Here is a 23,318-nt window from a genome sequence, read left to right as displayed (position 1 = left end):
CCAGTTATAATGACATCCATGTAGATTTTATGGTATTGTTATGCATGCCACACTGAAAAACTGGCGTCATTATAAAAAAATGTTATTAAAAAGACACAGGTAAAGAGGTAACAAAAACAAAACAAAACAAAACAATAGAAAATTATACTCACTGTGTAGCAGAATAACCTCCTTTTGTTTGAATTATTTGGATTTATCTTATACTCGAAATACATTATTATTGCATAAAACACAAAACTCGAATTAAATACATGTTTAAAAGCTAAGAAAAGCATTTAAAAAATTGTACTTGATTGCCCCTGCATACCTGAAGAAATGCACCTACCACTAAAATAATGTAATGTCTGGTTATAGGCGTTATAGTGAGGGATGAGACTATCCTGCAGAGTGAATCCTGCACAGAAAAGCCTTTGCTGTGGTCACAGGTGCTCAGTTTCAACGCACCATGGTAAAGGTGACTACTGTATGAGCCCTGAGAGCTCATTGGTCCTGCTATGAAGAGGACAAGCATGAGGTAACATTCCAGAGGCTGATAAGTCAACCCGAAAAACGGGGAGCTTATTTTAGGTGATGCTGCCATGATGATGATGACGATGATGATAAATTGCGTGCCGCGAGGAGCAAACTGCGCATGCGTGGAGGTAATGTTCCCAGAGAGAATTCAGCAGGGCTAGATGTTCATTCTTTGCCATTTCCGTTTCGTGATTTTTTCCCTCTTTAGTGTCATTTAAAGAATCAAATCTAAAAGCACGAGAAATGAAAGACAATAGAAGCAAGACAGAATACGTGTGTGAATAAAAGGAGGCAGGTGTAACGATGAAGCTGCACTACCCCAAGCAAGGGGAGGTGAAGAAGAGAGTGCAGCAAGGGTGGCTTGATGAGATGAGTCTCAGGGGTGATGTGGATACCACAAAAGTGAAAGGGAGGGTTTAAGAGAAGATAGTGAGACTTGCTATGATGTATGGCACTGATAAAATGAGAGGCTTCGCCTAAGATGTTCAGATTTTCATTGGGAGTGAGCAGGATGGACAGGATTAGAAACGAGTATTTCAGAGGGACAGCTCAGGTTGAGCAGTTTAGATATAAAGTTAAGGAGGTTAGGACGTGTGCAGAGGAGAGATAGTGGATAAAAGGGTAACAAAAGATGTTGAAAACGGAGCTGTCAGGCAGGATCCTGCAGGGAAGAAAAAAACAGAGGAGGTTCATTGATGTAGTGAGAGGGTTGGCGTGATAGAGGATGCTGGGGATAGGGTGAAATGTTAGCAGTCTAAAGAATATTTCTTTTGCATGACCATTAATATAGCGAGTGAAAAGTGCAATGTTTCCATCGGAAATAAAGCGGCTTAGAATAATAATTTATTGTCCCCTACTTGAATAAATGTACCTAATGAAAAATAAGGCTATGCGTGAACTTTGAGGGAGTCTCCAGCTACACTTTCCCCACTACTGCACAACTCTAGTGAGCACCATCTTGCTGTGTGACTGTGTTGTATCTTTGGCTCTGACGGGCTGTTGCTGCTGCTGCTTACGTGTCTCCTACGTACGTGACGCCGCACCACCTCCCTTCTCTCTCTCCTCCCTTCGTGCGGTGGACAGGCTCCTTCTCGGCTAGTACTGCAACACACTGAGGTACGTTATGTTTCTTCTTCTGAACCCGAGGACAACCTTCCTTTGGTATTTCACAGAAGCGATGATGCTGTCTGTCTGTGGATTCTTATACCAGAGACCAGGGGACTGTCCGCCTCATCCATCCTTTTAACCGGAGCTGGATGCAGGTCGAAGTTCAGGAGAGATGCTAGGCCTGCTCCTTTTAGCTTACTTGCTAATGTCTCGCGGTGCGGTCATTTGGCATTTCGCAGGAGACTCACAGTCAGCAGAGTTAATGAAGTATTTTTCATTTAGGTAATTAAGCCAATTTGGCAGGCTGTGAGCTTCCTGACTGATAACCCTGCTTTAATATAGCTCACCTTGCCCGCTGCCCACCTTGTTAGCAAGCTAATGCTAATCGATTAGCAGGCGAGGGCAGGGAGATGCTCTCCTCTCTGCTTTTCCTTTACAACCTCTTTTTTATAGTCCAGGAGGCCACTGCTGGTGGTGACTCTAGTAGAAGACTAGATATTTCAAATTGATTTGATTCATGTCTTTACTGATGTCTTCTTTTCTAACGTAGACAGTGACTTAGGAGGTCCTGAAGGGCACTCATAAAGGAAGTGTGACATTTAATGAATGATCCTCCTCATGCTAATATTATGAAATCTGCGCGTTTTTATTCTTGAACTGTTTGTCTTATATATTAGCCTAAAATGATTTAGTTTCCCACTTGACGTATTTATAAGAGAGCTCGGTAAGCTCTTCTACGTGCGGGTTTGTCCTACCTCCATGTCCTCTACGGCCTCTGCCATTGTTGCTCGTAGACACGCGTGGAAGCCATAACTACATAACTACTCACAAGCTGTGTTTGTGCTGTAATCATTGGCAGAATCAACTCCATGAGGGACCCTGGGCAAAAAACAAAAAAAAAGTGTGTCTGGGACTGTACTTGTCAGTGTCATAATTTCCACACTACACACAGAAACTACTGGGTATACTAGTGCTGGAAATCCAAGTTAATCACTTTAGTAGTTAATAGCAGTCTGAGTCATTGATTCTCTGCTTTAGTATGGTTTTCTGTAAGTAGAGAAATAGATCCATGGGCTGGGCTCTCGTTCAGTTGGTAATCCAAGCTTGGGGCCAGTAAATAACTTAACTATTCGTAAATGTCCAATTGACATTAATATGATATTCCTGCTCCAGGTGCTTCCACTGAACACCCGGGTGGCTGGCTTTAGAGATGATTTAATAGTGAGAACATGCTAGGGATACATGTATATGGGCTGATGTACCAGTCTTTATTAGGGAAATCTGAGCCTTTGAGATGGAGGGGAACATGTTTGGGCTAAACAGATAGAAAAAGCATGTTCATATAGTGTTTTTCTAACATGTGTTATAACTGGTATGAAGGTGCAGTTGTTGATGAAGGGTGAGGCCGCTCATTAAGTACCAAGCCTGAGGGAAACAACGGATCAGAAAGGTTGAAACGAAGGAGTGATGTAGTGTTACAGTTCAGAGTTTATATTCTTATATAATACAGACCAGCTTTATTGCACTGGTACTCACTGCTCCTTTATTATTATTGTTATTGTTATTAATATTAAATTTTAACTAAGAAATTGCGTGAGCTAGAGTTGCTTTTCACCTGGCCAACATTTCTATCTACTATCAATATTAACATGTGTGTTATCAAGTACCCGTGCAGCTATTTATGATTGTACGTGAATCTGTTCTAATGACGAAATAGACCCCATGCTTTGCACAACAGGCACTTCATGAAAATGAAGGACAGTCAGTCACTCACATGCATGAGAGTAGGCAGTCTAGACGGTTATCAAAGGGGTCACTTTGCATTTCAGTCTGAGCCCTCTTTGTTCTCGCTCTCGCTTTTTAAGTTGCCTTATTCCATTTTAAAAACTTAAAATTTAATTTAGAAAATCTGCTAGCTTAAGTGTCAGAATATCCCAAATTTGACCTTAAATTTGAAGTAGTTTCAAGCAGAGTGACTGAAAGAATCCACAGAAGCATTCATACAATATAAACTTTAAATATGTCCATTAGAGGAAATGAAAAGGTTATTATTGTTAATGTGGCAGTTGCATCCTAGCTGACCAGTTTGCTCTGAAGTGTGCATGTTTAAAGGAATGTAGTGCATGTAAGACAACAATGCATCACATCTATATGATTGTTCTTCTGCTGCAGTGTTGCCATTTCGAGCTCTACCTGTTTTAAAGCTGCAGTACTCAAGGGGTTGGGGGCGGAAAGAGAGTTTAAATTAAAAAAGATATTTAAAGAGATAGTTGCACTTTTTTCTGCCTTTGTTGACAATCCTGTTTTCTCATTTCAGATAATGGCTGTACCTCCCACCTATGCTGACCTTGGAAAGTCTGCCAGGGATGTTTTTACCAAAGGATACGGTAAGCACCACTGAGCATCACTTTATTCATAAGCTTTTAGTGTAGTCTACTTGGAAGGAAAAGGGTTTGAATCTCAATAAATCTCTGACAAGTGAATGCTGTGCCTCAAAAGACATCTGGAAACCTCCTTTGGGTCATCATGATACTGCATAACTGAAGTGGTTGCATATAGGTACAACAAATATTAAGTACTGGTACTTTGGTGGAGGTGAAGAAGCCTGGAAAACCATGTTTTAAAAAATTGAAGTTGAGGATTTTTAATGCATGTTACCTTCTGATTTTGAGGTTTTTTTTCTGTGTTTTGCATTAAAAAGGTGATTTGGAGTTCATTTTATTTTCACTTTTACTTAATAATCATTTATTAAACTGTTATTGTGTAAATCTTCTGTCACTGGAAGAATATTTTGATGGTTTTTTGCACTGAACAATTAATTTTGTTCTCTGAATAAATGAGAAGATTTCTTGGAAGCTATGATAAAACACTTCCCCTCAGAGATTGCGCAAAATCCAGCCACTGCACACAATGCAATATCAAATGAAAGTGATTGATTCAAACCAGTCACAGTCCTGTGTATAGCTTACCAGTAGAGGAACACATGTTGCACACTGGGCCTACAGTTAAACTGGATGTCCTTGGATTGCATTTGTGTAAATATGCTGCTATTCTCGGATCATTGCCAAACGATGTCCGTTGAGAATCTGGGGAATTCACAGTTCTTGAAGCTACTGATTTGTATGTGGCATCAATACTGAATTAATGCAAATATAACATTGATTGTAAATGGATAATAAAAAAAAAGCAGGCTCAAGTGTTTGGTTTAAGAAAAAAGTCTCCCTTTTTTTCCTGGCAAGTGAGACTGACTGGTCAATGATTTTTTTTTTAAACCGGCTGTCTGTGTAAATAAAACCTATCTTAGTTATTTTGAGTGTTATAATATTTTATGTGTTGCTTTTAAGTGTGTCGTAAGTTTTTACCGGTCCCATAAACTTAAAAAAAAGGATAGTCTCGAGGACTTTAACCCCTGTATATGTTGCCGTTTCAGTGAAGGTGGACTGCAAAATCAGTCGAGAATTTAAGTTACGTTATGTTGAGTATGGCTGGTGAATCAACTGACAGCTGTAATGCCAAACAGTGCCATGAATTGGGTCAGTGCGGCCCACCTTCTGGCTATTATTCATAACTAACAGCAACTAATGCTTTTAGAAGATTGACATCAAATCAATGCACATTAAGTCAGTGGCATATAAATCACTTAAAAAGTACTCTGGTGGCTAATGAATGGGTATTTCACAGACCAGAATCAATATCTTGATTTAATGTGTACTGAATTTTCAGAAAACACTCTTTAAATAATTATTAGTCAAAATTTTGCTTGAGTACCACTAATAGTATAGTAATTAAAGCAGTTCTTATCCTGAGATGCTTGTAAATCTTTAAGAAAGTTGTTCCATAAGCAAGACTGTTTCAGAGTGTTGTTTTTTTTCTCCATATGGTGGTATAGTTACATTGTTGTACATACTGTTGATCTTTTGAACCATTTTCTGTTTCAGGCTTCGGGCTCATCAAGCTGGACTTGAAAACAAAGTCTGAGAATGGACTGGTAAGTCGTCATTGGTCATTATCAGATTAGCAGGGCTGCCAGTTGATGCCGCAGCAGTACTATCATAGCTTAAGACCATCCTGGCTGTTAAGTAGCTCATTATCTGATCTTTAAAATGTTGCTAGGATTCATTGACATCTTACCTCCGAGTTAAGGGAAATGGATTTTTTGACCTTGTTCATGCACCTTCAGCATTTTTGGATCTAGTTTCTTATCCAGAGTGCTATCACTGCAAATATAGTTTGGACCTGGACCATAGAAAAGCATTTTATTGATAGATTTTACTAGTATTAGTTTTGGTGTTCCACATTAACAGAGTTGTGGGTGTCATCTATCATCTGCAGGAGTTCACCAGCACTGGCTCTGCCAACACCGAGACCAGCAAGGTAGCTGGATCTTTGGAAACCAAATACAAGTGGGCAGAGCACGGACTGACCTTCACAGAGAAGTGGAACACGGACAACACTCTGGGGACTGAGATCACCATCGAGGATCAGGTGATGTGCTGTGATGGCACAAGAATGAGATATAGATTTCTGCTGGCAAAAGAATCTGTGATTTATAATCAATCATTAAAATTGAGGCTAAAAGCTTATAGACCAAAATTTCAAGATGTGCGATTTAAGATGCTTTTACACCATAGCGCTTTTTGTTTATTTTTCTTCCTGTCATTCTTTTAAATGTCATTCTTGCCTTTTTCACAGTTGGCTAAGGGCCTGAAACTTACATTGGATTCCTCCTTCTCGCCAAACACCGGGTAAGAACAGCTGCATTTTTGTTTGTTGGCTTTTTTGCTGTAGTAAAGCTTAAAGCAAATGGATGCAAAAACTACATTGCAGGAATGCCAACTGTACAATCAGTGAATTAATATATGTAATGTCTATCATATGAAAACAAACATCCACAGCCTCATGTATGGGTGCCCAGCTGATTGATGCATTTTAATTTGCAACAATAAAAGAGGTTGCTGGGAAGTAAAAGGGCAAAAAGAAATGTCAGTATCATGGGGCACTGCATAAGTAAACTGCAACTGGCATGTTGAATTTCTGCAGGAGTGCCTGTGATGGTGCAGTCTACTCAGCTACAATAATTTAATAAGGGACATTAGGGCTGGGCCATATTATACCGTTCACGGTAATACCGGTATAATGTTAGGCAACGATAGGAAAATGAAATATCGCGATAGAATGGGAGTAAAACGCGCATGCGCAGTGCCTTTGTTTTCATACGCACATGGCCGATTGTTGAGTGAAACAGATGAACCAGAATTGGTTTGTAAAAATGGTGCAACTTCAGTGATGTGGAACTGATTGGGTGTTTGTCCGTCAGATACACGACAAAGCACATTTTTTTGCAGAACATACAAGCGGCCGTCGTTATTGTCGTATTTGTCGGACTAAGATGCTCTTAAATCTGGGAGTAATCTGGGTCCTAAACTCCGTATGCTTCAGGTCAAACAACACTGCAGCATCACTGAGCGTTAAAAACTGTCTCAATTCTTTCATCTTTAATAAAACGATCAGCATTGCTGCTTTACCAGGTGTAACTATAAAGTTTAACTTCCAGGCATCCATGAAAACAAAAGTTATTACATTTAACGGAGTTAGAAGTTAGCAGGAAGCTAGCGGAAGTTAGCTCGCTAGTTTTGCTAGTTACCTAAGCATGATATTGCATGTTCTGACTGAGAGATTTCTGAAAAAAATCAAACGTACAGCTCTGCTATCACTTCCAACATAAATGAAGACAGGAAACTAAACAGCAGTGACGTTTGTAGGGTTACTGAAGTTGGGCTAGCTGGTATATAATGATGTGCTACGTGATCGCTAGCGACACAGCTATGTTAGCATAACATAAACAGTGAAGCTGGAGGACCAACACTAACACTTTTCCACTTATAAAAGTTAACGTTAAGGTTCTTCATGGTTAGAGACAAATGCAATCGCATGGCAGGATGCTGTAAACGGACCAAACTTCAGTCAGGAGAACAACTGAGATAATCCATCCACAATACGAGGTTAGTCATTAATATACTGCAACATGGGAATAGAGCAGCTGCCAGAGAATTCAACATTAATGAATCAATGGTACAGAAGTGGAGGAAGCAAGAAGAATGAGTTTAATCAAGTTTGATTTATCTGACTGCTTTGTTTCGCTTAATGTGCCTTATAATCCCGTGCACCTTATGGTCCGAAAAATACGTACTGCACACTGCAGTTTAATGTTGCAAAGCACCTCTTTTTAACTTCAGTGGATATTATACATGGTTATGCTCAGGATTAGGGCTGGGTATCATCACTGATTTCTAGAATCGATTCAATTCCGATTCACAAGGTCCCGAATCGATTCGATCCACGATTCGATTTAAATCTGGGAAATTTTGACAGTCAGAGATATAATTCAGATCAGGACATTTACATATTTTTGTATCTATAAAAAGGAAGCTGACACTCTCAAGACTTTATCCAAGGTGTGAGCATCACAGCAGATGCCTTTGTGTCAAAGTAGCTGAAGATAAAACACAGAAAAACATGTAGGTGATTTTCCTGGCCTGGGATTTTATAAAAATATTCTGCAGTACATCAAAAACGAAAGAAAACCATTAATTAATCAACATTACCTCTGACGTTACAGCGGTTTTATTAGAGACATGGCTAAGCATTTTGCATTTTGAATAATTTTAAAAAGTTTCAATTTGTTCAGTATTGAACAGCAGAAATGAGGTTTTCTTTTCGGAAGAATGTAAAAGGGGAAAAAACAGCGGCCGACAGCGCTGTAAGCAACAGTAGACTTGTGTAACAAGCAAGCGAATAATGAAGAAAGCGAAACTGTTCGAGAGAGGGGGGGGGGGGGGGGGAGAGGGGGAGGGAGAGAGGGAGAGAGAGAGAGCTGCGCATCGCAATGGAAGCAAAACAGTAAAAGAGTGAATTCATGACGATGTTTATGTGAAGCTTCTTTTGCTGCTGATTCGGTCAATATTGTTTGGAGAGAGATCAAACTAACAGCTTTAGAATCAGCGCATAAAGGGCGTGAACACAAAGCGCGGACCCGGATCAGCGAGCTGTCGGCTTTCAGCCCCGACTGTGAGAAAGGCGACATCTAACTGATTCTGATCCGCGGGTCGCGCTGTGTGTTTAAGTCTATGTGCAGAATCCCTGTACCTGCTCTCATTTACTGTTTGGTGGTTCTTGAAATTTTGTGAGATGTCACCAGAGATTCTGGCATTTCGGACAAAATAAATTTATATTAAAAAATCGATTCAGGATTTTAATGAATCGATTTTACGTTATCCAAGCCAGAATCGATTTTAATCGATGAATCGATTATAAAAACCCACCCCTACTCAGGATATGTCAGCCCATTTCTACTGGAAATGCCTTTTGGTTAAACTTTCAGCAAGGAATTTGCATTTGCACTGTTACATTTTTATAAAGCTTTAATGTACATAAAAACCAGCTTCTTGTTTAAGTGAAAATAAATGGAAGGTTGTCTTTTTGCGCTAGTAATGTTGTGGAGTTGTATTTTGTCTCGCATCAATTATATCGTCGGTTATATCGTTATCGCAAATTTTCAAATATATATCGTGATAAATATTTTTGGCCATATCGCCCTGCTCTAAGGGACATGTTGTAAAAAGCACTAGTTCACCTGGTTTGTGATAAACCAGTTTTATGTTTCATGCTGTGAGACAACAATGTCAACCTGTATTTTTTCCCCCTGCAATCTCCTGGCAGCAAAAAGGGCGGAAAGCTCAAGACGGGCTACAAGTGCGAACACATCAATGTTGGCTGTGACGTTAACTACGACATCAACGGCACAGCCATCCACGGCGCAGCAGTGGTGGGCTACGAGGGCTGGTTGGCTGGCTACCAGATGACCTTTGAGGCTGGCAGGAACAGGATTACCCAGAGCAACTTCGCAGTTGGATACCAGACTAATGAGTTCCAGCTCCACACGAATGTGTAAGAGATGCTGATATGGCCTCCTCGCCTCATCTGTGTGCAGTTTTAGTAATCTTATGAAGCTTGTGTTATTGCAGCTACGTTGCTGTTGATTTGATTTATTTAATAGAAATTCACATTTAAAATATAAGGAGTAAAATATTACTGGAATAATGATGTGTCTGATGAACAAGCCACACTGAAACATTCCTGAATTGGCATCAAGCAGTATACAAGCTTACTGTGCAGGCATGTTGTGTGTATGTGTGGGATTTTATTTGAGTCTTCGTGGATAAAACACTCGGACGTTAGGTGAATGCTTCTGTCCTGTTGTAATGGACATTGTAAGTCAAAGGCTAAACGTTTAAGTTATTAGTGACTCCAGACCAGTGCATGGCTAGACAAGAACTTCCAAAGCCCTCTTTTTTTGTCCTTGTCTGGATGATTGACTTGTTGCCTGTTTGCCACTTTGCCTGACACCCAGGTGCCTTGCGGTTATTTTTATACACAGGTGATGGGATTTACTACCTTGCAAGTGAGATGGAGTGAGTGTTTGGCAGGCTTCAGTGAAAATGTAGCACGAAGTGGTGTCAGACGGTGAGCAAGAGGGAGGGACAGGGCACGGTGTTAGTCATGGTTCCTGCTGTGCCTCTGACCGAGCCTGTCTGAGTCTGCTTGTAAAGTGGTTAATATGAAGTCAGACAAAGTATAGTATAGGCTTTACACCAGTCACAGTTCACTCAACTGTGGATGTCTTTGACATGCAAGAAGTTTATGAAACACAAACTCATAATTTAATGTCACCTCTGTGTAGCAGCATTAAATATATTGCAAATATCTTTTTCCTTAGAAACGATGGTACCGAGTTTGGTGGTTCCATCTACCAGAAGGTGAATGACAAGCTGGAGACGGCCGTCAACCTGGCCTGGACTGCTGGAAACAGCAATACCCGCTTTGGCATCGCTGCCAAGTATCAGATTGATCCCGACGCATCCTTCTCTGTGAGTAGTGTGTAAACTGAAGTGACTTAGATCCTTCTGTGCCAGGGTTACTTTATTGCTGCACTGTTAGACAGGTGTATTGTTGACCGTTTGATAGGGATCTGGTAATGCAGGTATATATATATTAGAAAATGCACTGTGTCATGCAGTGCAGGTGCATGGTCTTAAAGAAATGCACTCATGCTAAAGAGGAGGAGTGTCTGCAAGTGAAGGTTTGGACTAATTTAATCGTTAATGCCACAATTCAGGTCTTATGTCTCCCCCTTCTGGCAGTGAAAATTACACAATCACTGTATGTCTTTGCTATCGATTGTGTTCTGTAGTCACCGACTTTCTTTTACTCTGAGCATCAGATACTCTTTTTGAATGCTTCCTTGTTTTTTTTTATTTTTTAGGTTTTTTCCCCCAACACTATTCCCATTCACTGTTGCTCACCCTTTCTCTTCCATTAAGACAAACCAACCATTCTTACCTGACCTGAAATGCATCATCAATGCAAAGTGCACTGGCATGGGAACGGTGCCACAGACACCATATTTCAAACTAATGTACCTGGCGCTGATCATCTTAATCAGTTTTGTCTGACTTCTTTTGGGCAACAGCTTGACTGTAACAGATGTTTATTTCCTTATAAAAGCTGGAATTCCCACTCGAAGCAGAGATACTTAATCTGACTGTTTGTTAGTGTACTTATCTGCATTATTTCAGCTTCTATTTTAATGACAGTGCCACTCATAAACATTTTAATCTTTTAACTGGGTAAATGTTGCGTTTCTAAGAGAGTTTATAACTACTGCTCATTTCCAACCCATGTGGCTAGTTGGTATTTTACAGACATAATGCGTAAATACAATTTACAGTTTTCATTTTCATGAACGCCCCTGTGCATTATAGACACAAAAACCTGCTGAAGAGAAGCTGTTTTTACTGTACTGTTGCTTTTTTTTAGGGCTATTAACTTCTTTGTTTAGTGAGTAAAAAAAAAACCACATTGTAATGTGAAGTTCTGTGTTCATCTTCTATGTATAATATTGATCTGTGGTTCCCTCACAGGCTAAGGTGAATAACTCCAGCCTTGTGGGCCTGGGCTACACTCAGACTCTGAAGCCAGGTGAGTGAAGTCTCTGCAGACGTTAGGTGTGCTTAAATAGACCTGACTCTGTTCACAAAGACAGTTCAGTTATTATATTAGGTTTCATCAGGGGAAGTGCACATTCACTTGCACGAATATTGGATGGAAAACATCTGAAGTGTGTGTCCACGAGCTGTGAATGAATGAGTTCACTCAGCAACCCTTGTAATGTTTAAAGTGTTAATGTATTTGTGGCTTATGTGTTTTCCTAGGTATCAAGCTGACACTTTCTGCTCTCCTTGATGGCAAAAACGTCAACGCTGGCGGTCACAAGCTTGGTCTTGGTCTTGAATTCCAGGCATAGAAGGATGGGGGGAAAAAATCCTTCCAGTCCTCAAAACACACATGCATCCCCCACCAAAAAGATCCTTTATTGATTAGCTCTCCTTCACAAATCCCTGTGTCCCCTAAAGATGTTGTATAGCTGGAAGCAAGACAGCATAAAGGTCAAATTGTTCTTGCGCCAATTTACCACTTTTTATGGACCATTTCTGGGAACATTATATTTTGAAATGAAAGAGCCCACTTTAGAACAAAATTAGAACTGTTGAACAGAAGGTTTTATCTTGAATTGTGTAGCTTGCAAGGGAAAAATAGCCTTGAGTACATTCAAGTTGGCCTCACTTTTTTTCGTTCATTTCACAACATTCGTGCATAATGCTTTAATTTGTGTCTCTGCTTTCCAATGCAGTGAAAAGGGAATCAAAATAGATCAGCCCGAAATGCAAAAAGGGCTCAGCACAGTTAGTCTCTGCAGTTTAGTAGTGGCCACCAATGGTGCTGTTGAATAGCACCAGCAAGCGCTCCTCACTCAAAAGGCGTAGTGATGAATTCATTTTTATTTAAGCACGTTGGCACTGGAGAGCCCTAGTATCTGTCTTGATATATTGTACAATGGGAAGGGTTAGTTGTCCCTGGCGTAAGCAGCTGTGAGTAGCTCAAAGAGACACTACAACCCGACGTGTACATTCTGTGTTTTTGTCTCACTTGTCTTTTTGTGTCTGTGCATTTGGTGTGAATCATGTCTTTTGTTACAAATAGCAGAAATAATGTTATTTTATTGATGGTCTTACATAGTTTAATGCACCTGAAGTCTTAGGAAGGGAAAAGACTTGTCAATTCTTCCTGGTCGAACAAACAGGATGCAACCCATCACGCACACAGCCGAACTTCTCTGGGTGAGAGCTAGAGTGCTTCTTTTGAAGAAGAATGATGGCCAGGAAATTGTAGTCTTCCACAAATGATTATGGGAATCATGCTTAGTGTACTTGGCAGTATTGTCATTCCCTGAACTAAATAAAGAACATCTTGAACCGGTTTCTGAGCGTATTTGTTCTCCTGTCTTTTGTCGCATGACCATAACTTGTGTGATCATAATGTCTGCCCACATGAAAACACTCTTGAACAGACAGGTGGGTAATTTATTTTTACAGCTGAAAATGATTTGGATGGGAGCACATGACTCATTGTTACTGATAAATGTTTGGTTTATGAAGTGGAGAGTTACAAAGATCTAACATCTTCCACATAAACCTTCTGACCACTCTCACGTGAAATTATTTGAACATAAGCTCACAGCTCTTCATTAGATAAACCTATTCCATTGGTTAAGTCTAGCCAAAAATACGGCAGCAATCTGACCTTTATTAGTCCCACACGTGGGAGATTTCCTGTGTACAGCAGAAAGTGGGCAGTGCAAAGTTGCGTAGCAAAAATGAAAAACACTGCAATAGGATAAGATCATAAGAACAAGATACTGTATACAATAGAATAAAATGCAACATTGTCAGAAAAAGAGAATTGCACTTAATGTTATTGCATGTGTGGATGTGTGTGTTTGGTCAGCTGAAAAGTCCTTGTTGTGGAGTCTCACAGCAGTAGGAAGGAAAGACCTGTGGAATCTTTCCATCCCACATCGTGGGTGCCGCAGCCTGCCATTGAAGGAGCTGTTCAGTGCTTTCAGGGTCTCCTGGATGTGGTGGGCAATGTTTTTCAATAGGGATGACAGCTTAGCCACCATTCTCCTGTCACTCACCACCTCCACAGGGTCAGAGAGCATCCTAGAACAGAGCTGGCCCTCCAGACCAGCCTGTTCAGTCTCTTCCTGTCCCCAGCAGAGATGCTGCCGCCCTAGCAGAACACACCGTAACAGATGGCTGAGGCACAGAGTCATAGAGGGTCTTCAGGAGTGGGCCCTTCACTCCAAAAGATCTGAATCTCCGCAGCAGTTACAGCCTGATCCTTAATCAAGATGACCTGTTGAAGTTCCCATCATGCATCAGAAATGTTAAGGTGATTCAAGTGATTCAAGTTTGAATGTGTTATGGTTGGTTGTAGCAGTGGGTTGGTTTGACTATTTCAGAAACTGCTGATCTGGGATTTTCCCTTAAAATATCCAGTTACGACGGTTCTCTGGGTGAAAATGTTCTGTTGCTGTTAGAAGAGAATGTCCAGACTGCATCGAGCTGATAGCAAAGCAACAGTATCTCAAATGACAACTGAGATACTGCCAACCAGGTTATGCAGAAGACCATCTTTAAACTCACAACATGCTGATGGAGATGGGCAACAGCAGCAGCGGAAGACCACCTCAGATGCCACTCCTGTTGGCTAAGAACAGGAACCCGAGGCTACATTGCACACAGAATCCCTTTGCACACAAAGGAAGAGGGGAAAACGAGTGATGAAGAATGAGTTGATTCCTGTTGCAACCTTTGAATGGTATGATTGGAATTTTGTGTAAGCAGCAGGACAGCATGGCTCTAGCATGCCTTGTATAAACTTTGACCCCTTAGTATCATCTGGGCATCATTTAAACACATGACCAAAGTCTGCCCATGTTCTGATGACCATGTCAAGTAGGATATTGCACCATGTCAGTAAGTTCCGAAGAAATAAATAAAGAGGTTCTGGAGACAAAAGGGGATCCAAGCCCTGTACTAGTAAGGCATACCTAATAAATAGGCCCAACGGTATTTTTTGTCTTTTTAAGCATAATTATAACAAGTGTCACATAAGATGAGTAGACTCAGTCTAACGTACGACGCAATTACTACATTCTGACCTATATTTATCGAGGTAAATTACCCTTTATCAGTGAATGGAGAAAATATGTGAACTCTACTATTAGCGGCAAATTATATATGTTTGTTATAAGTTACAAGGTGACATAACATTAGACGGACTAATATTCATAGACTAAGCTCACTTCACTTCAAACTTCACCGCTCACAACTGATTCGTACACTCACACCGCCCACAAACTGTGTACGTCCGCACTCAGCCACGCCCCTTCACTCACGCACCAACATGGCGACATGCGGAAATATGTGGCGAAGCAGAAGAATTATTTTTGATCTTTTTCTGACTATTGTTCTCCAGCTCTTGGTGAGCAGCTGCCTGTCGGCTCCTTTGGATGGAAATAAAACACAAGGTATGTCGTACTTGTTTGAAGTATCTGAGACGAAGTTTCCTTTAAACTTAGCCACAGGGTTTACCCCTGCTCTAGCTAGTTGGCTAGCTCGTCATGCTAGTATCCGCCTTGTCAGGGGAAAAATAAGGCAGGTAACAGGCTTTCTCTGTTTCGGAAAAATGACTTAGTCGTATTTTAAAACTCTCGCCTTTACCCTGGCACTGAAATGCGATTCGACAAAAATGATTTCTAGTTAAAATATGTTATACGTTGAAGACAGTGCTAATATTTCTTTCAAATAAAATTAAGCGTTTCAACGTTAAGCTGCAAACATAAATTCATAACATTAGCTTTGCTTAAGTTTCACTCACAGTGCGTCAGAGTCTTTTGACAGTTTTGCGGTCATAACAAAGTTATTGAAACCATCAACAGGAAGTCATATTTTCCTTTATCTCCAACCTCTACCACATTTCAACTTCTGTATGTTTATAATGGATCTGTATTGTTCAGTTTTACCTAGTTAAATATCTGTTTACCTCATAATATAAGACAAGATTGTATTGTTTTTAAAGCCTCTATCAATAGATGCTCTTCTGAGGGTTAATGAGTTATGGCGGTCAGATAAACTGACATGTTCCAGATGTACCACCATATATCTACACTGATTATTAACCCTCTGTCAGTGAGTCAAAACCTCCTGACGTAAGTAAAGGGTGTAATATTTCAGTCAGTGGCAGGTATTGTTTTGCCTTGATAGTCTTTGAGCAGTGCTACAGCATTCTTTTGGTTCGCTGTGTTCTCAGTTTGTTAAAAAAACCATGTGATTGGACTTTGGAGCTGTCAGGATATAGGTTGTTGTCTACTCTTGCCCTTCCCTTCCTCATACTATGATGGTGTGCAACAGACAGCTTATTTCAAGATGTGCTGCTGAGATAAAGGTGTCCTAATTCAACAGAGGTGTTGTTGTCAATTTGAATTGTTTAACATTTCATCCTGTTTTAAATGAAGTTGCATATTTAGCCGAAATAATCTAAAACATCTCTGTGGGTTTTAGGATTTGTGCTATGTCACTGGAAAACAGGATGTTAAAGAAAAAAAATTGTAGAGAGGGAGGATGACTTCTGTTTGATTAACCTGCTAAATATTTACTTGCTTTAAATTGAAACACTGTACGTCTGTCACATGGTTTTAATGCAAATTCATCTGGAACAGGATGCCACATTATCTTTTTTTAATTATAAAAATGCTTAATTATAAATATTAAGTCATTTGTCAACTGCTTAAAAGCTAACGTTATATCACAGTGTTAATGCAACAAAGCTTTCCTGTTCAGAGATTATATGGGTCAAGGCCCTTGTATATGAATAGACCCTTTCTTCACTTGGGGATGGCTTACTCAGTGCCTCAAGTCCCCAGTGTTCTCCTCCTGTCACTTGCTAAGCAACGCCTCCCAGTCCCAGAGGATGAAATAAAGTCGACACTTGTTGGGTGAATGGTGTCACTGAAAGAGGAAGGCTGGCTGATTGCAACAGATTCTTGACAATTTAAATACTTTAAAAAAAAAAAGAAAAAGGAAAAAAAAAAAGCTCAGTTCAAAACATGTCCCTTTTTCTGCAATGCTAAATAAACAAAGGTCTTTCAGTTTAAGAGTGATGATGTTTTTATACTGATTATACTGTTATACATGTTAATCTAATCAGTTTTCATTTTTATTAGTTGGATGGCAACGATCCCAGTATATGTTATTGTGGTCAGCCATTATTGTTATTATTATTATTATTCATCATAGTGTGGCTGCCGCCCTCTGTGGCACGAGCAGCTTGTTTCAGAAATATTCCACCTTTTCTGTTGGTAGAGTCACATTAACTTTGAATGGAGAGACCAGCCTTTCTTACTTTTTTTTGCTGTGACTCTCCTTCCTTTGGGCCAATTTTCTCCCAAAATGTTTGTCCTACAAACACCGTTGTCACACCAAATTGACCAGGACAACTGTGCCTACAAAACTAACATATTTCTGTCGCTGCACCTTCAATGGTTTTGCAGTTATTTTCAAAAATGTCACAAAAAATCTCTCAAACCCCTCCCCATTCATGTGTATTAGAGAACTAGAGGAAGACAGGTAGAAAACCTAGACTGAAAAATATCTCTTTAATCTTCAGCTGTAACCACAATTTTCACCCTACAGCCATCATTTTACCCTCAAACTGTAGCCACGCTTGCCTTTTTTCACACGAGCCCTTACTCGAAGCCCAGAGATGTGTCATTTTTGAACTGGAGCCATTTGTTTCAGAGAAATGCCAGAAAAATCAGTACAGGTGTTACAATAACTTTTTGAAATAAGCTGATTCAAAGTCTTGTTAACATCACAAATCTCACACATTCATCAGTGCCTCATCAGGCAAGTTGTAATAAAATTTTTACCAAACTAATAGGTATTAAAACTAAGGCTGCAACGATTCATCGAGTAACACGAATAGCTCAATGATTTTGCTTCAACGGTTCATTTAATGCATGGCTTTTGTCACTTAGTTGGCAGCACGTAAATGTGAGCATTCACTCACATTTGTAACTTTAAATAGACCTGCAAAAGAAATGCATTTAGAGCATGTGTGTCGATAAGAAGTATTCCAACGTTAACCCACACAGCCTCTAGTTTTAAAACAAAAAAAGACAACAGCATCAGTTAAACTATGAGATCATCATAGTGTAATGTTGAGTCAGAGTCTACAAACACAGCAAAGAGACTGAGCTGTTAACCAGACGGTGAGCTCAGGTGGAGTGAAGGAAAATGTTTTTCTAGCCTTCAAAACAGCACCACCTTCCCTTAATTGGGAAAAAGCTGGTGGGAGTCCTTCATCAAACCACCTGATCAACAGATTCCAATGTGAAGAAAAGAGAACTTTGGCATTATTTTGACAGATTTAAAGTGAAATAATATGCAATATTTCTATTCATGATATTCGATGAATATTTACAAATATGAAAATAAAAGCTTTGTTTTTGCAGGCCAATAAAAATGTACATGGGCCACTAAAATTCTGAGCTGCTGATCTGGTCTGTTCAGTAGCACAAAATTTTGCAGTGCACAGGTGAAGAATGCCGATAAGCTCGCTTCTCTTCATTGCAGCCAGCACATTCTTCTTTAATGACTTATGGACGCACAAACTGACTCACTGACTAGCATACTTAGACATGCAGACACATAAAAACACATACACATGAGCACACACCAACTATGTCATTCAGGAGATACAAACACCCACATCCAGCCATCTGCCATGACCGGTTGTGGGTGAGGGGTGGGAGATAGTATAAAAAAGTTCACAAAATCTTTAGAATTTTTTTTTCTTTATTATCTGAAGTTTTTATTTTTCGCTGACTAAAACATTTTTTTTTCACAACTAGTTTTAATTTCCAGTTTGGAACACAGATAACTAAAACTAAAGTTTTTATAGTTTTCAGTTCAAGGAAAAAAGCTGTCTCAAAATGAAACCTTTCATTGATAAAGCTAGTTTGCAGTGAAGGTTGTACGTTTCCACACAAACAAGCTGCTGCTCAGTACAAATGTCCCCTTATGAGCTTCTCTGTGGCAGCTCAAGGGTTAACTGGCTTGCTGAAGGGCTTCCATACGTGGCAGTTTCACTTGAGGTGTAGTTGTGTGACATGATTGAAATTCATGTAGGAGCACCAGCTGTCACAATTTAATGTTCATTTTCAATATTTTTTTTCCTTTTTAAATATTTTGTGATTGAGACATTTATATGTCTTCATAATAAGAGATAAAAAGTGTAGTTGTGAAACTGGTTGGCAAATGCTAAGAAAACAACGTTCTAGTTTTCTAGGTTTTTGATGGGCAATAAATATTTTGGTTAATGAAAATGTTTTATGTTTAAGTGTTTCAAAGAACACTTTGTCAGAAATATGTTGTAATGCAATTGTAATGTATGTAATGTGTTGCGTTGTTATTTCCTTTGATCCAACAGTGCCCACAAACAGCACAGAAACTCAACCTCAAAATCTTACTTGGACCACTGTGAAAAAAGAAGCAACGGTGATACAGTCTGCACCAACTGATCAGAATCCAACAGCTGCAGATGTTTCCAAGGATCCTGTAAAAAGTGATGGCAACAGCTCCACCACAGCAAAGCCAAAAGTTCGTGAAGAAAGCGACATCAAAACTCAGACTGTTCCAAAACCAAAAACAGGTGAGACTGTTGTGTTCGATAGCTCTGATAAGCAAAATGACGGCACCAAGAACACACCTGCTACTGCTGAAGCAACAGCAGCAGCTCCTGAAGCAGACATTAAGTCTGATCCAGAAAATGCCAAAGCCACGATCGAAACTAATGAACCAACAAAATCTGCAACGGACGAGCCGGATGAGTTCAAACCTCAAGACAAACCAACCCCAACTACAGACGAGGACAGTGATCAAGACCTGCACATGGACACTGATGTTAATGACATTGATGAAGATGAGGATGATGATGACTACAGATATGGTGAAAACACTGAATTTAATGAAAAGCAAGATAAGACCAGGGTGACTCAATATAAGGAACAAGACAGCTACAACACAGAGGATGAAGACTCCCACTTCTTCTTTCATCTGGTCATACTGGCTTTCCTGGTGGCCATTGTCTACATCACATACCACAACAAGAGGAAGGTGAGTGTCGGCCCGACAAAAGCTATCCGACAGCAGGATGTAGAGGTCAAACAGACGTAGGAGTCTCTGATACAGGCTGCACAGCACAGGAATCACTTCTTCATCCAGATCAAATAGCTGAGGAAAAGCCAAATGTGTTCTGCAGACATTTAACTTGATGCAGAAACGTCTGTGTGTAATTTGTAGTTATTTTTTTTTTCTTATTTATGTAGTAAAATTTGTATTTCTATAAGGAAGTTAGCTTTTACTGAATAATTATGTTAACATCTTAGGTCTTGCTCAAGTTGAATTGATGTATTTTGTCACCCAAAAACTGACGTCTCCAGCTGTTTTTAATGTTTTAACCTATTATAGGTGGAATAATTGAGAATCAGTGGAATAATGAAACATAGCCATAGAAATTAAAAGGTAAAATTTAACACGATCTGTGGCTTGAAGGCCTTATTGTGTTAACCAAGGAAGCATGAATACCTGAGATTGTTAACTTCTACTAATTTGCATTTCAGTTAATTAGACTCAATAATTAGAAGTGGCAAAGTGTTAAATAAATTAAAATGAACCAAGTAAAACTACTTTGAGATAATAAAACAACATCAGCTTAATTTCGCTATTCGTATTGTAGAATATACCATGATCATACACTGATCAGGCGTAACGGTATGATCACCTGCCTAATATTGTGTTGGTCCCTCCTTTCCCGCCCAAAGAGCCCTGATCCATCTCTGCTAGATCCCTGAATGGATTCACTGAGCTTTAATATCACTCTGGGTTCTTAGCTAGGTTAGCGTTGGCACGTTTGCAAAGAGCCAAAGATATAGTAGCAGCATAACATAGTTGTTTCTTTTCCAGACCCAGTTTGCGCTTAACCATCGCACTCTCGCCCTTTGTCAAACAAAAATAAAAGTAATGTTCGTATTCACATTGCAGACTGTGTCACTATTTTCCTCCTCTGGCATATGAACTGAACTTCAAACTGAAATCAGCTGATTGTAGCACGATAAGCAGGACTGATAGGCAAGCAGACTAACAACTCAAAGGAAATGAACTGGGAACTGGTTCTCGATTCCCATCCGTAGACCAGGTCACCTTCGTCCATTGCTCCCTGGTTCTGACGCTCACTTTGGTGGTGCTTTCTTCCATCACAATTTGCCACTTGTCAAACTCTTTAAATCTTTATGCTTGCCCATTTTTTCCCGCTGCATATAGCACATCATCTATTAGGACAAAATGTTCGCTCACTCCCTGATAGATCCCACCCACTAACAGAAGCCATGGTGAAGAGATAATCAGTGTTATTTACGTCACTTGCCAGTGGTCATGATGTTATGCCTGACTGGTATAAGTAGCAGATTTATCTTCTCCCATATAAAGTCAGATTTTATTTCTGAAAGGCTTCAATCCAGTCTTTATGCAAACTTTTATGGTGACTGAGGTGCCCCGAGGCAACTACTGTTGCCACGTGGCACTAAATAAATACAGTTGAATTGATTTGCTTTTTCTCCTGCTCTTTTCAGATCTACCTCCTGGTACAGAGCCGGCGCTGGAAGGAGGGTCTGTGTTCCCGCAACACTGTGGAGTATCGCCGCTTGGACCAGAATGTCAATGAGGCCATGCCATCCCTCAAGATGACCCGAGACTACATTTTTTAATCTAGTGGAACAATATAGTAGGCTTACGCAGAGCCAGTTCCTGGTCATTTATAGATAAGATGCTGTGCGTTGTTATGGAGCTTGATTGATGCTTTGTCTTGCTTTATAGGCCAATAAGAAATCAGGGGATATGGTAGTTGGGGGAATTTTTTTTTAATGGCCCTTTTTGGTTGTCTGAAGAGATAATCCTATTAATATATTCTTATTTGTTATATTTTTAATTGTCATTGCCATTAAGTTAATAATTTTGGGTTTCTTAGGGGCTTTATTTTATTTTTAAATTTTTTTTTAGTATTGTTTCAGCCTTACAGTTCCTTTATACCTATTTTTTGTTTTCTCTGTTGCATATTGTCTTAATATTTCTAACACTTTGCTTAAGAGTTGCAAAAATTACATGTTAATTGAACTTTTAGGCTGTAATGTGATCGTGAACTAATAGAAGAGTTGAGTATGTACTCTGAAATTAGGAATGAACACCTAAGTAATTGCTGTGGAAAGCATGACTACCTTTCATATTTCAAAAATATGCAAAAAAGTGCAATGAAGCAGAAACTGTTAATCAAATGTTCCTATATATTAAGTTATTCCCTAAAAAACAAAACAAAAACAGAAAAGCCCTTCTACTCTTAAATTGTCTCGGTTTGACATAATGGGGCAGCTGAATTAAAGATATCCATTCCAATATATGTATTGTTTGATATAGAAATAATCACATAACATGTTTAGTTATTTTTTCGCATATAGATAGAGAAATACAATTTTCATTGGACCCTGAAAATGAGCTTTTTACAATCACTTTATTGCCAATGTTTCTGCTTACACTATAGATGAAAAGTAGTGGCAGTTTTATTACTTTTCATTCATTTTTGGCCATCTTGGCTACACATTAAGCATTAAGTTAAGGAGCGGTGGGCGGGGCTTCTCTTCAGGTGAAAGATAATGCCATGTGTTTAAGCCATTTAAATGAGGATGGATGTGTGTATCGTGCAGATGATAAGGTACTAATGTATAAGAAAGAAATGTCTATTGCCAGAAATCTTCTTTTTTCTTGATCACTTTATATTTAACTTGTCTTAATAACATGCCTGATTTACTCCTACTGCCCAGATTTTGCTATGTGGAAATCTTGGTGCTGGCCCTCTTTGTTTTATGACTTCGGTGAAGTCTCTGTCAAAAAAACCATCTTCACTGTGGCCAGTTGTAAAAACAATGTTTCCTCATGTCCATGCAGAACTTTTCACTTTTCCTTGCCTCCTGTCAGGGTATTTTGGTGGAATTAAGTTAATCAGAAATTCTGCACCCTCTCTATGACCTGTTCACAAAAGCAAAAACACAACTTTTTATTTTTTCTCTTTCCTATGCGTCGCAGCCACATTTTTCTGTCTGTCGTTGTCTCATGCCTTCAAATGAAATGCCACGACTGCCACTTGAGTCTGCAAATGTATCAGTCTCGCAACGCCTTCTGTCAGTTGTTTTCAGCTGGTTTTGTGAATATACAAGCGAGACAGTGGATATGTATAGATTTGCACTGTGCCGTTCAGGTATGCTAGTTAAAATATGAAGGGACGAAGGATCAACACTGATCTCGCAATCAACAGTAGAAACTGTACAATCTTTCTCGCTTTTTTTGGTCAATAAAGCACAAATTGCGTAAATCTTTGTAATTTTTCTGACTCATGTTTCATTTAATCCTCTGTTCATACTCTGACATATTTTTGATAAGGAAAAGTTTTAATTTAGTATTCTTGGGTGATCTGCCTTTTTATGTGGCAAATGCCCTTTTTAACTATGTTGGGATCACTAAGAGGAGAGGATACTTTGATCTCTTTTGATCCTAATAGGCTTACGTGTTGTATCTTTTGATAATTAAAAGTCATAGACTGAGCTGATATTGTTGCAGTTAAAAAGT

General features: G+C 39.5%; 2 protein-coding genes across 2 annotated transcripts; both read left to right on the top strand.

The window, feature by feature from the left end:
- The first annotated feature begins 1,574 nt into the window (after positions 1-1,574).
- Positions 1,575-12,991, top strand: vdac1 (voltage-dependent anion channel 1). The gene is made up of 9 exons (XM_085364001.1): positions 1,575-1,629; positions 3,938-4,007; positions 5,559-5,608; positions 5,953-6,105; positions 6,313-6,365; positions 9,340-9,567; positions 10,397-10,547; positions 11,601-11,658; positions 11,892-12,991. Exons 2-9 carry the CDS (start codon positions 3,941-3,943, stop codon positions 11,981-11,983), a joined length of 852 nt encoding a protein of 283 aa, XP_085220127.1. The 5' UTR covers positions 1,575-1,629; positions 3,938-3,940; the 3' UTR covers positions 11,984-12,991.
- Positions 12,992-14,976: 1,985 nt separating this feature from the next.
- Positions 14,977-23,054, top strand: lg10h5orf15 (linkage group 10 C5orf15 homolog). Its single transcript, XM_085364000.1, has 3 exons — positions 14,977-15,112; positions 19,075-19,760; positions 21,275-23,054. Exons 1-3 carry the CDS (start codon positions 14,989-14,991, stop codon positions 21,407-21,409), a joined length of 945 nt encoding a protein of 314 aa, XP_085220126.1. The 5' UTR covers positions 14,977-14,988; the 3' UTR covers positions 21,410-23,054.
- Positions 23,055-23,318: the final 264 nt, after the last annotated feature.

Source organism: Diplotaxodon limnothrissa, linkage group LG10 (assembly GCF_057381915.1).
Source record: "Diplotaxodon limnothrissa isolate DT_005_m linkage group LG10, D_limnothrissa_male_GT1.1, whole genome shotgun sequence".
Lineage (NCBI taxonomy): Eukaryota > Metazoa > Chordata > Actinopteri > Cichliformes > Cichlidae > Diplotaxodon > Diplotaxodon limnothrissa.
This window is presented reverse-complemented; position numbering and strand designations above follow the sequence as displayed.